Source organism: Magnolia sinica, chromosome 15 (genome assembly GCF_029962835.1).
Source record: "Magnolia sinica isolate HGM2019 chromosome 15, MsV1, whole genome shotgun sequence".
In the NCBI taxonomy this organism is placed as follows: Eukaryota; Viridiplantae; Streptophyta; class Magnoliopsida; order Magnoliales; family Magnoliaceae; genus Magnolia; species Magnolia sinica.
In genome coordinates, this window is record NC_080587.1 from 34,335,611 (window position 1) to 34,352,910 (window position 17,300).

The 17,300-nt window shown below is 37.9% G+C and overlaps 1 protein-coding gene across 2 annotated transcripts in view; it reads right to left on the bottom strand.

Annotated features, from left to right (window-relative positions):
• The window catches only part of LOC131227102 (protein transport protein SEC31 homolog B-like), a 105,231-nt gene extending 88,544 nt beyond the window's left edge, over positions 1-16,687 (bottom strand). The window contains exons 1-10 of one of the 2 annotated variants that reach the window (XM_058222809.1): positions 16,103-16,687; positions 8,462-8,516; positions 8,219-8,341; positions 7,821-7,917; positions 7,696-7,732; positions 7,483-7,588; positions 7,321-7,378; positions 7,018-7,115; positions 6,582-6,701; positions 5,706-5,766 (exon numbers count right to left, since the gene is read on the bottom strand). In XM_058222809.1, the coding sequence (XP_058078792.1) occupies positions 5,706-5,766; positions 6,582-6,701; positions 7,018-7,115; positions 7,321-7,378; positions 7,483-7,588; positions 7,696-7,732; positions 7,821-7,917; positions 8,219-8,341; positions 8,462-8,516; positions 16,103-16,419 (1,072 nt within the window). In that variant the 5' untranslated portion in view covers positions 16,420-16,687. The remainder of the gene's footprint in view (positions 1-5,705; positions 5,767-6,581; positions 6,702-7,017; positions 7,116-7,320; positions 7,379-7,482; positions 7,589-7,695; positions 7,733-7,820; positions 7,918-8,218; positions 8,342-8,461; positions 8,517-16,102) is intronic. The other variant, XM_058222810.1, reaches the window with a different exon arrangement.
• Between the last annotated feature and the right edge of the window lie 613 nt (positions 16,688-17,300).

Here is a 17,300-nt window from a genome sequence, read left to right on the forward strand (position 1 = left end):
ACATGAAATCAAACACGTATATAATTAGATCTACACATTCTTCGCAATTTGAGGATTTTGCATAAAAATTAATTTTTAATTAAAAATAATTTAAAAATTGTTAAAAAATAATATTTTTTTCGAAATCCATAGGTATATTTCTAGTTTTCTACTTCTTCTTTTGCTTTTGAGTGCAATGCGACTTTCCATACACGTCTCCTTACATTTATAAATTTTATGAATTGACTTTAAATATAGTTGCATCAATTCAATCAAAACGGTGCGCAGATTAGGACCCTATACAAAGGAAACCTATTATGTGCACTTGTTTTTTGTGATTTTATTTTTTTATTATTTCTAAGTGTATATTGATGCCTTTTTTAACAATCCTAGAAGTCGTTAAGCAGAAAACATCCGTAACTTTGACTGAGATCACTAATAAAGACAGTCAAATCCCTTGATCTTCTCCAACAACCTTAACAAACCTAATCTACAGTCTCTCTTTTGTATTTTTAAAATTTCAAATCAAATGTTTGTTAGGGTTGTTATTAGGTTGTTATTTCCCTCTTTGTTTGTAAATTCAAATCTCTTGTAATCCACAATATCCTAAGTGTATATATAAGCAATATACCTCTCAGATCTAGTTATGAAGCCAGAATTCCAAACAGTTCAATCTCTGTCAAAAGTTTCATTGACAAATTTGACCAATTTCCCCATGTTTCCCAACAATGGTAATGCATTACGCGATGCAACCGATATTTCCCATGTGATACCCGATATGTATGATGTATCTGTATGCCAAGGGTGTGATACATTACACAATAACAAAATGGAAAACATTTGACATCATTTCCCCCAAATTTTAAGAAAAAATATAACTAAATTTGAATGAATATTGTTGCCATTTTGCGCTAACTTGGGGAACCAATTGATGCCCCTAAATCGGCCTCAAATTCATGTAATCTAGTAGCACTCATCCAACTAATGTAATTGGTCAAAATTTATGCTTATTTCATCATCCAACAATTAGATTGGTGTATATTTATTGGCTAGTGAATAATGAATAATATCCAATGGTCCTATTTCAAAAAATAAGAGCCCGCGAAACAACAATTAGGTACGTAGCCACTGGCTAACATGATACTAAATTAATTTCTTGTGGGGGAAGGCCCATTATAGCAGTTTTCTACTAGGCCTTTGAGTGTTGCCCTTGCGTTGCATTGTTGCGTGGGCCTCGGGCACCCCCCATAATTTTATTTTTTTAAAGATGTGGTTATGATCATTCAAACAATTTGATTTTGGGATTGTGACCAAGGTGTTCTGTAACGGTAACGGTGGCCGTAATGGCCACCACCGTTTCCTTTACAATACGGGTCATAACAGCTATTATGGCCACCCATAACGGCCGTTACGGTCTCTTTTTTTTATTTAAAAAAATTCCTGAAAAACCTGTATTTGCCCCGTAATATTGATTAAAAAGTATGGAAAACCTATATCTGCCCCATAACAGACAATTACGGGGATGTTATGGCCTTTATAGGGGACATAACGTGCCGTTAACAACAATTACGGGTCATTTTTTTCCATAACAGTTGTTACGGCCATTACGACCCCATAACATGTAACGGTTGCCACCATTAGCTTTACATAATGGTCTTTACGGCCCCGAAACGGCCTTTACAACACATCATGATTGTGACTCAACAACAGCAGGTCCATAACCTGATTGATTAACTTTTGAGTTAGTATATGCCATGTGTACAATTTTCTGATTGCAAGTGTATACACCTGCAGAGTATTATAAAGGAAAAAAAAAAAAAAAAGGTCTCAAGTCAAACCGGTTGGACTACAAGGCACAGTCCACCTAGCAGATAACTTCCAACTGGTTAAGTGCATGTGAAATCCAACCTTTCCAATAGATTGGCTCCAAAATGAGGGTCAGCTAGTGCAAAAATCATCCATATCTGCTAATCAAGTGGGCAACACCACAGAATAATTTTAGCCATTGATAAATAGAAAAATACAAGGGTCCACTCAATGGATGGATGTATCTGAGTTATTCAAAAAGTGATCCTGATGGGGCCAACCTACTGGATAGATTGGATGTCTAATGCGCTTAAAAGATTGGAAGTTATCCACTGATGGAGTGTAACCGATAGCCCAGCTGGTTGGACGGATAACTTTTTTAAAAGCCTTGTTCTAAAGAAGCTCAGAGAGAGAGAGAGGAAGACGCACTTGCAAAGGGCCTGTAGAAGAAGAGAGGAGAGGCGCTTGTAGAGAAAAAGAAGAAGGGAAGTTTTTTTCCGACCTCTTTCAGTTTTTTTTTCTGGAAATCACCGTTACGCCGTTACGGTGCGTTGTTTCAGGGTGGCCTGTTACACATCCGTATCATGTAGAAGGTCACACCATTGCCATTACATAACAGCCATTACATTACCATTTTGGAATACCTTGGGTGTGAGATGCTATTCCAGCCCTTCTCTCTCTTTCTCTTGCTTTCTCCCATACTTTCTCCTTCTCAATCCAACTTAAGAACAGTTTGTAATGTATAAAGCAGATTGATTGTCATAATGAAGTAGAATAGTGATACCACCTTCAAAACACATTTATCCTGCTTTCTTGTTCTCAAGACTTGTATCACAAAATCAAAATGGGATTGAAAGAATGCGACTACAGCCCAGTTGTTTTGTGAGAAAAATAATAGTGAACAGATTGGATGGAAAAGAAAGCAAATGCACAACAGAAGAAAATGATGAGATAGGGTAAATTGATGCACTCCCTTCCCAGTGGCATTAGAATAGGATCCATCTGCCAATCTTATGTCACTAAAAATAGGAGAAAATTAAACAAAAGCATCTCTCCTACCCATCACATGGTTGGAAGCACTTGAATCAATGATTCAAGATGTGGAAGGATGAGACTAAGAGGCATGAGCATGATTAGCAGATACAGAGAGACCTGTCTGCTCCATAGAACTATTGGACTGTTGAGATGAATGCAGTGACACTTTGAGAACAAGCAGTTGTTGTCACTGATTGTTTGGTCCCTTGAGCATGACGTTGAATTGCCAAAAAGTGTTGTTCTCTCCCCCTCAATGGTAGCTGGGTTGTTGGCTATAGGTTTTAGTTTTAAAGGCAAGTAGGGATATAAATTGCACAAATATTCCTTAAGATGCATCCTTTTCACACAATGAATGCATTTGACCTTCATCTATATCCGACCAGGCCCTTTCCTATTGTGGATCAAGTCTGTAGCTAATGTTGAACAAACTATGGTGGGTTTTCTACTGGCCTCTCCTCCAACATAATTGCAGACAGATCCAACAAAAGTAAAGATTCCTTCAACTACCTTGCACCCTTTGTAGTTCAAAATCAGGCTGAAAACCTTTCATTCTTCTGTTGTTTATTTCGTTTCTTTATTTCTTCAGCTGTGATAGCAAGAGGCCGATGATAGTATACTTCTTCCCATTTTCTTCTGGTTGAGGAAAAATACTCTTTGACAAGCATTTCTCCTTGTTCCAGATTTTTTTAATGGTGCAACTAATAAACAAAGCCAAGTCATCACATTGGGAATATGTGCTGGCGACGATGTCCTCATATTTCTTTCGTAGTTGTCAGAAATAATAACCCACATGGGATACCAGGCTGCATGGATTGGAAGAGCCATGGCGTCACTCTCAAATTTTCACTTTTCTTATCACTGGGGTATGGATCATTTTCAAGTGATTCCTTTTTATTCCCAGATATGTATACCAATTTTCATTTGCTCCCAATATACATCTTTGCGGTTGGGCCCAATCAAAATAATTTCTTACATTTTTTTTATAGTGATAATTACTAATCCAGGGCATAGTCATCAAAAACCTAATGTTTATGATTAACGATTTATGATCTTGAGCCGAATCTTAGGAAAAACAGTTTGAATCCCACCTTGAATCCCTTTTTAAGTGAATCCCACCTTGGGAAGGATAATTAATGAGGTTTTATTTTCTGATTTATGTATATTTTTTCAATTTTTTAAGAAAACCAGAGAAATTCTTATAAGTACAATACAATTTGCAATTTGATATGATTCAACACCTATAACAATTTGTGATACGATAACAACTTTGACAACACTGATCCAGGGTGATCATGATGACAACTTCCCATTAAATCGGTGGTAGACTCACAAGAGTTTCAACACACGATGTCATGGGCAGTGTTTAAGTATCGACAATATCGGCCGATAAATCCCACGATATGTCTTGTATCCCACCTGTGCGATACGAAACGCAGTAGTGGGATATATCCCAAATCAATCCGATGAACATTTTCAATTTTTAATCTTTTTTTTTTTTGTAAATCATGTTAAATCAGTGTCGAATTGTTACAAATTCATGAATTTTCATGCTTGGGAGCTTTGATTTCAAGATTTGGAGATGGGCCGAGTTGCAAAAAATTGAAAAAATCAAAATTTCACAATTTTTCGTAAATCGGTTTCAATCTGTGTCCAAACGTAAAATCAAACATGTATGTAACCTGATCTAGTGATTCTTCTTTTGCTTTTGAATGTATTACTTGTGTTTCCACACGTCTTCTTACATTTATAAACTATATGAGTAGACTTAGAATGTACTTGCATCAATTCAGTTAGACAACGCATAGATTAGGAGTTCATACAAAGAAAACCTATTATATGCACTTGTTTTCTATAATGTTTTGATTTATAAGTGTGTATTTATGTCTTTTTTAACAATCACTAAAGTTCCATAGAAAAATTCGACCAATTTCCCAATGTTTCCAACAACAACTATACATTACGTGATACAACCAATATATCCCGTGCGATAACTGATACATATCCGTATCCCAAGGGTGCAATACTTAACGCGATACCGACATTTCGAACACTAGTCATGGGTTCAAGTACTCATTGTGGTGTGAGTGAATGGGTGTGTAAAAAAAAAAAAAAAAAGAGCATCAAAAAGCCATAAAAGAGAATGATCCCACCCTTGATGATGCTAGGGAATCTTGTCGAGGTTACCATGAGGGAATTAACAAATTTCCCGGAAAATTATGGAAGATCCAAAACAATTTGCAAGCCCTATGGCCTGCTGAAAGACTAGACTCAGATATTCCAGCCAATGCTGTTAGGAATCCAAAATTACTTGCAGAGAACCTGATGGGCACAAAGGGGCTAACTGACACATCTGGGTGGCCTTTAATGTACCTGTCGTGAAGACAGTGGACCAAATCAGCCTGTTGGTGAAGATGCTGGGGCCCAAAAGGGCCTGTTGATGAGGACAAGTGGCCAAAAAAGAGAATGTTGGTAATGCAGGAGCCCTACAAGGCCTGCTAGTAATGAAGCTTGGCCCTACAAGGGTTGCTGATAAATGGAAAAGCAACACAAAAGAAGGAAAAGAATGGGAGAAAAATAGGAGGGACGAGAGAAGGAAGGATCAAGATCCTTGCTCTTATACCATGCATCTTTTCATGTTAAAAACAAAAGAGAAAAGAGAAAGAAAGAATGGTAAAGAATGGTACACCGATTAAGTACAGAAGTACATGAGAAACTATTGAAAATAGTAAACAATTTTAACCAAAAAAAAAAAAACCCCACATCTAAGCAATTACTTCAATGGAAGCTATTCCAACAAAATGTGCAAACCACGCCCTTTAATAGAAATGATGTTAATATGATACAATAACAGCAAACAATATCCATTTCAGCTGAAAAATACGCACCCAAAGAGCCTGTACTACACAAAGCTCCAGTAAATTCCCCAGATGTCAATCTACTACAAGCCTGCAGTCAATAGGTATTAGATACTATTGTTACTAAAGGAGATAAACTGAAAAGCAAGGAGAAAATTATTTTTAAAAATCCATGAAGAAACAGTACCAAAGAATAATGTCATAAACGGAATAACTAAGATTACTTTAGAATGAAACGCATGTGGACAATCTTATCTTGAGGTCTTGAGAAAAAAAAAAATGAAGATAAATTATGATTTCACCTGGGATTTTACCTCATCACCAAATTGTCAAGTAAATGATGCAATCATGGTTCAAAATATCGTTTTGCTGATTACCTCATCACCAAATTGTCAAGTAAATGATGCAATCATGGTTCAAAATATCGTTTTGCTGATTGAAACAACTCATCGTCAACTAAGTCATATAAGTTTAGGTAGGAACCAGTCCAATACAGACCTCAGGTGGACCACACCACAGCACAGGAAAAGTGGAAGTGGACACCCACTTTAGGTCTGTGTGGGAACCAATTGTTTATATCCCATCCAACCCATTCATTATGTGCATCCCACAAGGATCAAGTGACAGCCCAAAAATTTGGCCATTTGAAACCACACTATTTAGAGGTTGTATACATGATTTTACACTGTTACTGATGGTCCCACCTGAGTTCTGGATCTAGCTGAATTTTGGGGTATCTTATTTTCTGGACAGGGCACATTTAAGACATGGTTTGGATGTCTGACACACATCACAGAGGTCTCCACATCAAGTCAACTTTACAGGATAGCTGACTCTATTTGATCGTTTCCCCATATGTGTGTGTGTGTGTGGTGGGGGGGTAGTCCAAAGACTGGAATATTTTACCTCAAGATTGTAAATGCCAATTTTTCCATCAAAAGAAGATGCAGATATAACTCCAGGTATCTTTGGGTACCAGTGGATATCAAAATTCCAATTGGTGCTAGCCGGCAACTCACATACCATCTGCATGAAATCAAAACACGAAAAGGAGCTTAGTGAGTTGTGACATTTACAATGGGAGGCTCTGTCTTTTTTCCCTTTTTGTGAAAGGTAACTAACTTTATTAAGAAACACCCCCCACCCCCCACCAAAAGCAAAGGCGCTAGGACAGAGAGATAAGTACAGGCCGAAAAAAAAGATAAAAGATTAAAGGCTTTTGACGAAGATATCAGAAAATGCTATAAAGAAAAAGAAAAGAAGAAAAACAAAAAAAAAACAAAAAACAAAAAACAGTAGATACTCCTACCATAGAATTATCAAACTCAAAAGACTTCCCTACCTCTGCAGTAATTGTGTCCCAACAAATCGACCGATTATCTTTGGCACAAGTAAGCAAAAAGGAACTGTCATTTGGACACCATGACATTGCAATTACACCTGGTGGACACAATAAAGGCAGCCACCAGTTGTGAAATGTTAATAATCAGCTAGTACAGAACTAAACCACAAATAACAGTAAACATGTTCTTGAAACTATAGTACAGAAGAAAGACATGCAATATCATACAACTTTAGAATCTAGATTCTGCACCACACTTCAAACCTATAATATTCAAAACTTAAAAACAATATCCAAACCGACCTTTGCTGTGCCCCACGAACTCTTTCAGAGGCGACATTGTGTTCCTCACATCCCAAAGCTGTATATAAGCACTGGAGAAAATTACTCAAACTGACACTTATGGCCTTTAAATTTTAAGATCGAAAAAATGATTGCAACAATTGAGAGCAAAAGACATCATACCCTCAAGGCAGGTGAACTATCATCATCTGATGCTACAAGAAGTTCGATCGCAAGATCAGGGTTCCATTGCAAAACAGAGCACCGCCTTCTATTTGGATCTGAAAAACTGTTAAAAGCACACTGAACATGTCAGGGGATGACAATTCACCATTGTCATAGACAGAATGATGCTAGCGGTCCGAGAACACTCGATAGTATGAGAAAACTACTTGCCTTATTACTGGTTTTTGCCGCCTTAAATCCCAAACCACTGCAAATGTAGAAAACAAAGGACTTACATTAGCAGTAAAGCACATAAACAAAAATCGTGCACATTAAAAATACACAAACTTCCTTACCAGTCATTCCATTGTAAGAGGTGGATGCCAATATATGTTGAACCTTGTGATTCCATGATAGGAACGAAACTTCACCATGAGCACCAGATCCAACACTCTAAAATTTTGACAAGCTATGTCAAATGCCTAAATAATTTGTTGAAGTATGATTGCAACAACTTTAAATGATGTTGATAATTGAAGGAACTGAACCAAGCCCTACCAATGCAAATAAAGTTCCATGTCCAACATTAAGTTCAACTTTTTATACAAGTACTCATTGATGCTTATAACTTTATACTACTGGACACGATTTAAAATGCATGATTTTGGGTGAACACAACGGCGAAATTTTATGCAGGCAATGATGAGAGAAGTCACGCAGAAAGCAATATGAAAAACAAGTGGCGTACACGTACCTTGAGAGGTGGGTAGTGAGTAGGGTCTGCTGGGTTTGACAGGTCCCAAATGTAGAGTTCTCCTTCCTCAGCTCCAGATGCAAGTAAATTTGGAGAGTTAATGTTAAATTCCAGACCACGAACCTGGTAAGAATAAATTCACAAGATATAAGAGATGAGAAAGAAGAATCCAGATTAAAGAAACACCATTCTCATCCACGCTTATCGTATCTCAGGGAAGAATGTGATTACTCAGAAACTTACAGGTCCTGAATGCTTCTGAAGGCGTCGAACTAGAGCACCATCAACATCATCTGAGCTGCACGAAGGAAGTGTCCTCTCAATAAAAGAATAGTGTAATACTTGCAGGAAAAGAAGAATATAATATTAACTATTTCGCAAGGATCAAAACAACAACATGCGAAACAAATTTAAGCAATCAAAATTTCAAAATCTAGATGCCAACTCAAAACAACTTTATAGAATAAAATCTCAACAGGCGCTAGTTTACAAGGTCTAAGAACTATTAGATGATGTTAAAGTATAAAAACAACAGCCATTATGATTCCCCAATGAAAGAAACAGAATAAAATATAACTTCTTAAAAGACTTGAAATCAATTAGCAAAACCAAGAATAGACAAGTTGATTATAAAGTGTTTATATAAAGAAATCTATGACCCATTTGATCCCATGTGAAGATTTGGAGATTACAGCCTTCAGGTCATAAAATAATTTTACTACTATCAGTTGCATCTCCCACTTCCTGAAGCATTTAGTAGCTAAGGTTTGGCCTTCTCAAGTCCGTCAAAGCCCCTTTGAGGGCCTGCCTGAACTCAAGTGCAACTTGATGATGGTTGCAAACCCTTACGGAGTAGGCTTAAAGGACATGAAACAATAGGTGATCCTATCTATAGACAGTCATAGTTGCCTTCACAGGTAGAACCATGATGACAGAAGAAGTGAGGTCCTAGATCAATAAGCCAAAGTTAAAGGTCAAGCATGTCACAGGAGTCAAGGGAGATGCTTCAAGGCTCTGCCTGGTTGTTGCTGCTTACAAAAACTAGGAATAACAACAAAAGCAAACATTCCCACCACAAAGAAAATACACAAAATCTCAGCTTAAGAATCTTCCCAACAAAAAGAACTCCAGCAGCACAATATGATGGATAAAGAAAGCCCTCTAGATCATTGCCAATGCTAGCCCAACCAATCCACCATGAACTGGATCTCTCTAAAAGTGACTTCCTACCTAGAACTCCACTGCCATAAAAATCCTGTTATTACTTTCTTTCCAGATTCACCAAAAGACTATGAACAGCACCATCTTTCAGAAATAATTGCGCAGCTATTGAACAGCCCATCATTCCAACCCTCAATCAGGCAATGAGAAGACCTCCCAAATAGCCCTTGCAACTTTACGATGAAGAATGAGGGGATTCACTGACTCTTCGGCTTCATTACACAACACGCTTGGACCAATGAAAACTTCTTTCCACGCCTTTTTTTTAAAAAAAAGCGCATCAAAAATGATCTCAAGGAAAACCTACCATTCTTCTATCCTTTCCACACTCTACTGTCATCGGCAGCAATATAAAGGCGGTGTCATACAATTTTCTCAAAAGCCTCTCAAGAGAAACCATCTCCTCTATGTAAAGAATCTAACAAAGCCAAACATTCCACACCACCATACCCCTTGTGTACACATAGCAATCCAAACTTTGGCTGTTTTTATGATGCAGGAAAAGAGATGGCAATGACTGCACCAAGTGCACCTCATTTGACATTGATCCACACACCAAAACTTCACCCAATCGCCATGACCAAGTATGAACCTGACTCCAAAAAAAAAAAAAACTGCCACCCTTTGAGTAAGATTTCTTCTGAGATTGAGAAGGATGTTGCTCATAGAATTCGAGCAGGGTGGAAAAAATGAAGATATGCCCCTGAAGTTTTACATGATTGTCATGTACCACTCACTCAAGCTGAAGGGGAAATTTTACAGGATAGCTACAGGACCAGCAATGCTCTATGGGACAGAATGTTGGGTACTCAAGGAACAACGTGATCATAGGATGAGTGTAGCTGAAATGAGGACATTAGGATCAAAGTATTCCGTATCAGTAACGGTGGTTGTAACGATCACCACTGTTACCCACACGGGTATTGACAATAACAACCGATGCGGGGGCGTAACGACCATTACAACCCCCGTAATGGTTGATTTTTATTTTTTTGCACCGAAAAATTTCAAAATTTCTGAAAAAATATTTTAAAAATTTAGAATAATGTAAATATTCCAAATATGTACTCATTTTTTGTTTTGAACATAATTATGATCGCGTAATGGTCCACTATTTGGTGAGAGTATTGTATCTGGTTGTCAAGTGAATTTATGAACATGGTTATATGTCTCTAATATTTACACATCACAATCAAGCATTAGAACTAGAAATCGTGGGGCAAAAAAAAAGGCATAAATACCACCTTTTTTAAATTTTTTTGAAAAAAATAGCCCTTGGAGCTTCGATTTGCCCAGATCGCTTCCATCTATGGTTTTAATCCTAAAAATTATAGTAAGAGTGGTCGAAATCTGCTGTGAATAATCTGAGAAAGTTTTTGTAATGAGAAAAGTAGAAAAATGAGGAGAAAAGTGGATTTAAATTTTTTTTAAATGGTTATTTTTCGATTGTTATGGGGGTAACGGTCGGCATGGCTCGTAACGACCCTTTTTTTTTTTAATGATGACAAGTTTATTGAAGAAAAAAGGCCAAAGCCAAAAGAATACAGGTAATTAAAAAGAAAAAAGGAAAACCAAAAACATACCATCCGATTACAACTCTACCTAGATATTAGGGAATTGGTTAGCCCCAATAATCTCTGCATCAATCGCCCATTCTTTAACCAGCTCCTTTACCAATTTGCAAATCTCCCCAAGGGACTTTTCCGATTCCAAAAACACTGATTGTTTCTTTCAAGCCACAACACTCATAATCCAACAAAGAAACAAAGACGCCATGGTTTTAATTCCTACCTCCCATTTTCCTCCACCATGCCAAGATTTGAATAATGCTTTAATGGAACCCAGCATTACCTAGTAAAAGCCAAGTTTCCTAACAAACTCCTCCCAAATCTTTGACACAAACTCACAATGGATGAATAAATGATTGATTGATACTTCAGCTTTATAGCACAACAAACATACATTAGGAAGAATCATCCCTCTCTTGCGTAAGTTGTCCACAGTAAGCACCTTATTACTTCCCACTAACCATGCGAAAGCAGTTGCCTTTGGCAGAGCTCCATATTTCCAAACAGAAGCAGTATATGGTCCCAAAAAACCAACTATCATGTTTCACCCCCGTATCGCATAATGGTCACAGTCATTGCCTATACGTATCGGCCTTTACGACCGTATCGTAGTGGATACGAAACACCTTGGTTGGGATGAATGAGTGGTAAGAAGAGAAATGGTATAATTAGAAATGAATGCATTCAAGGGGACTAAGGAGTAGCACCTATAGGTAACAAGATGAGAGTAAGTAGATTAGATGGTTTGGTCATGTTCAATGGAGACCAAGAACCACCTGGTTAGGAGTGAGTTGGTACAAGTTGAAGGCTCTAAAAGGGCAAGGGGAAGGCCCAAAAGGACGTGGGTGGAGGTAGTAAGAAAATACTTGATCACCTATGGTCTAATTGAAGTCATGGCCCTTAATAAAGTAGAATGGTGGAACAGGATCATGTAGCAAACCCCAATTAACTAGGATAAGGCTTAGACGATGATGACAGTGGTGGTGGCGATATATAGGTAGCCCTTTGACGAAGAGCCTTTATTCCTTGGAGAAATATCCAAGAACCATGGCACACTAGACTCGCCATAATCCCTATAGATGACACTTCTCCACAGTGCATCAAGCTCCTCATCATATCTCCAACACCATTTGCATAAAAGGGCCCGATTCCTCTCTCACCCAAAAGAACGAGAGAGGTAAGAAAGATGTCTTCAAACTTATAAAAATGAGAGAGAGAGAGAGAGAGAGAGAGAGGAAGAGTAGGGACCTAAATCATGTTAGATGCATTAAGAGCGATGATAAGAGGGTACTAGTCAGGGAAACAATATCGATGAAAGGTGGAAAAGCTATTCTTAGAACTTGTTAAATGCACTGTGCAGTACCAATAATATTACCTGATATTTCGGCCGATATTATCGGTACCGAAGCTATACGATACAAAACCCTTGTGAAGTATCAGAAATCCCATGCATCGCAATGTAAGCAACGATATCACTACACTTTCTTTTATTTTTTCCTATGTATCAACAATATCTATTGATATCGACAGATATCATTGATACCGTCAGGGAACATGGTTGTGTTAAGAAAATTCTCAAAAAAAAAAAAAAATGATTTCTCGTCTTTTTCTTTCTTTCTTCCCTGTTCTACACACCTCTAGGGTGGATTCGATCTATCCTCTTGAATCTTTTGGGAGAAAAACAAAACTTTCTAGCCAAAATCAAGATTAAAGCGAATTTGGGGCCGATTTCGATTCAGTGAGTATTTTCACATTTTGATCCTTTTAGAGCATTTAAGAGTATTTGATGATTTTTTTGTAAAATATAATTAATAACTTCATTTAAAATAATTAATAAATGTTAAAAATTATGTATGTACATTGTTTTTCTACTACTATCAGGAGCTCACTTCCACATACGAGCAGGGATATCCACAATCTAGATATGGCCAGGAGTATGGATACTTGGAAGCTACATATGAACCCACCCTAGATTCATATAAGCCACGGACTATGACAATTACGCAATACCCAGGGATGGGTATACTAGTTCAGTTCGAAGAGGATGAGTACCAGCGTTATGTCAGAAAGTATCTTCATTGATATTATTTTACTATGATATACGCATAGTACTATCAATTTGTGAAGTGACGATACTATTCTCAGCCCCGTCGAGATGGAGATGATGATTTTGAGCCGCGCGCAACTCCATGTGGACCTGAGCCACAACCACACATCATTCACAAGTATTGCTTGTGCTTCCATACATGTCTTCTTACATTTATAAATTATAGGAATAAACTTTGAATATACTTGCATCAGTTCAATCAAACAGTGCATAGCTTAGGACCATATACAAAGGAAACCTATTATGTGCACTTGTCTTTTGTGATGTTATGATTTAAAAGTGTATATTAATGTCTTTTTTAACAAACCTTGAAGTTTCATTGAAAAATTCAACCAACTTCCCAATGTTTTCCTAAATCCTATGTTCCCAAGAAGTGCGATAAATTCCATGATACAAACGATATATCCAATGCGATAACCTATATGTATCCGTATTCCAAAAGTGCAATATGTAATGTGACACCAATATGGTAAAAACTGGTTAAATGACAATCACTCTGAAGGCATAGAGATAGAAGAGACCATAAACTCACATGACATCAAAATCCATACATACTTTCATAGGATTAGGATATTTGAAGTGAAAGAAGCTTTGAGAAAGATTTATAAAAATAAATAAATAAATAAATAAAGAAGGGAAAAAGTCCTTGGACCAAATGGTATACCAAATTACCAATAGAGGTTTGGAAGTGTGTGGGAGACATTGGATTATTTTGGTCGAAAAGGTTGTTTAACAAAATTTCAATATTAAAGAAAATGCCAGATAAATGAAGAAGTACCATGGTACCATTTATAAGAATAAAGGAGACATACAAAGATGCATTAACTATCATGAGATTAAACTTATGAGCCATAATATTAAACTTTGGGAAAGAATAATCAAGTAAAGACTATGCATGAGACTATTGTATTAGAAAATCAGTTTGGTTACATGCTAGGGAAGTCCACCAATAAACTCATCTTCCTAATTAGAAAACTGATGGAGATATATAAGGAGAAGAGGAAGCATCACCACATGGTCTTTATTGACTAAGAGAATGTTTGCAATAGGACCCCTTGAGAGTTAATCTAGTGGGTGTTGGGAGAGAGGAGTACCAAGGGGGTATTTTGACATGATTAAGGACATGTATGAGGGTGTGGTGACAATGTGAGGGCCACTAAGTGGAAAGACAAGTCAGTTCCCAATTACAATAGGCTTGCACCGCAAGTCGGCATTTGAGTCCCTACCTATTCACATTGGTTATGGACGACTTAACGAGGCATTTACAGAAAGAGATCCCATAGTGTATGCTGTTTGCAAATGACAATTTTGGTTAACAAGACAGGAGAGGGCGAAAAGAAAAAGCTACATTTTTTAGAAAGGTGCTTTAGAATCTAAAGGATTTAAAATCAGTTGAACTAAAACAAAGTATATGGGCTGCAATTTTAGTAACAAACTAAAAATAGGAGTGGGAACGAGGAATAGTAAAGATTGTTAACCAAGTAAGTTTCCCAAAATGACCACTTTTGATATCTTGCATATATAATTCATGAGAGTGGAGAGATTGAGATGTTGCCCACAAAAATCAAGCAGCATGGAAAGTAAATTTTATAGGATGGCTATAAGACCAGCCATGCTTTATGGGATAGAATGTTGGGCAGTTACAAAACAACATGTCCATAAGACGATTCTAGCTGAAATGAGAATGTTAGGATGGGCGAGTCACAAGACAAGGAATTAGAACTGAATGCATTCCACGGAATTTAGTAGTAGCACCAAAAGGTAACAAGATGAGGGAAAGTGGACTTACTTGGTTTAATCAGCGCAACAGAGACCAAGAACTGCAGTGGTTAGAAGTGAGTTGGTACAAGTTCAAGGCTCTAAAAGGGCAAGGGGAAGGCCCAAAATGACATGGGTGGAGGTAGTAAGAAAAAGACTTTATTGACCTATGGTCTAACTGAAGTTATGTCCCTTTATAAAGTTGAATGGTATAAAAGGATTCATGTAGCTGATCCCAATTAGTTGGGATAAAGCTTAGATGATGATGATGATGATGACACAATTTTAAGATTTCTTGTAACTAATTTCCATTTCAATAAAATGGCTCATCCAATTGATCAATATGCGTCTATATATGCATATGTTGGAGATAGTGATAGGAAAACACCTATTTATTTCCAATATGGATTACCCAAATGGACAGTTTCATCATGCTAGATACTAATAACTGAAAAATAATGAATGAAAAAAGATAAAAGATTAAAAAACTAAAAATAAAAAAACAGATACTGTTTACCAGTTTTACAGAAGCCTGCATGAGAGCACAAACATTAGTAATTGGTCATAATCGAATGGCCAGCAGTTGGAATTAGCAATGAGCTTACAAACTGCTGGAATAAAAACAATAAAAAGAATGAAGGGGAATACCAGAAACGATGAGGAGAAAAGAAAGTAGAAAATATAAATGTAACGTAATATTATGAGGGGAGGTATCCTGTGTTGAATGCTGATATCTATTATCTAAGTTAGTCATCAAGCACTCAACTTTGACATAGGTGGACACATGCATGAGATTCAGACCATTCAATCAGTCAGGTCCTGTCATGTATGAAATCAATAGGCTAAAAATCTCACTGGTTTGGAAAACCTTTTGCCTATTGGATGTTGATCATGGCTTGGACCTCTTTCCAATAACCCAATTAGAAATCATACAACAACATCTAGTCAGAGCCTATGATCACCTGGCGAGGGTTATCTTTGGTGAACCCCCAATCCACAGTGGGTCCCAGGAGATGAACATCTGGCTCTCGTACATGTGTGCCCCTGTAAGGAGATCAAACCCGGATAACTAAATCTAACCTAGGTATTTGTGATTAGCATCCAATGCTTGATCAATTTTCAGTTCTACTCATTCCTCAAAATGGAAGGCACAATCCAACGGATGTTTGATTCAAAGGAAGAAGGACAGATAATACATCCACCATAGAAATTGAGATCTAGGTAAATTACTGGATGAGAGTGAGTGGATTCCAAATGTTGATGCTGCCATCCACAAGCCCTCCAGCGATAAGCCCCAGAGAGAACTCCTCGGTGGCGGATCCAGTCTTGCCCCAGGAGAGACGATTGAAGCGGTCACTGCTAGGGCATTCAGCGACGACCGGGAGGTCCCGATCGTCCGATTGGAAATCGAGCTTGAATATCTCGAGATTTGCCGATGAGCTGAAGGACAGGTCGACAGCCCCAGCCATCGTCCCCGCCGCGAGGTAGGGGGAGTCGGGCGCGAATGCGACTGAAGCTGATCGGGAAACGCCCTTTATGCATGCCATGGCTGATTGATGATAGAGAGAGAGAGAGATCTGCAGCCCTAGTTCGGCAACAGATCTAGGGAAGCCGATGGAATTATCCTTGTAGTTGAGGAAAACTATATAGGGTTTTCTACTGAATGAAAGGGGAGAAGACAAGGGATGGTAAACGAAGATCGCGTGAAGAGAAACGTGGTATGCAATCCCTGTCTCTCTCTGTCTCTTTCCGTCTCTCTACTGGCGTTGCTGCTCGTGTTAGAAACGTTTCCCCTGCATGAAACTTGTGACGCCCCGAGCGATGGACGCAGATTTCCTGCTAAAAGGCTTTCGCAGGAAGTTCCTGCGCTGGGATGCTGGGTGGGGTCCACCGTGATATTTGTGATAAATCCATTCCGTCCATCCGTTTTCCGAGCTCATTTTAGGACATTTTACGGAAAATGATGTGGATTCAAAACTCAAGTGGGTTATACGAGAGGGAAAACTTGGGAAAGAGTTTTCTACCGTTGAAACCTTCCTGTACTCCACCTTGATTTTTATATGCCATCCAAACGGTTCATGAGGCCATTCCCACTGGGATGAAGTGAAAACACGAAAAAATAAGCATGATAAGAAACTTTTATGGCTTTAAAAATGTTTCAACGGTGGTAACTGAATCAAAACTGTTTCCTCTCGTGCAGTCCACTCGAGTTTTGTATCCATTTAATTTTTTGTAGAATGTCCTAAAATGATCTCAGAAAACAGATGAACGGGGTGGATTTATGAAAAACATCACCTAAGCATCCCAGCACAAGAACTTCCTGCGAAAGGCTGTTGGATGCTGGGTGGGGTCCACCAAGATGTTTGTGATAAATCCATTCCGTCCATCCGTTTTCCGAGCTCATTTTAGGACATTCTACAGAAAATGA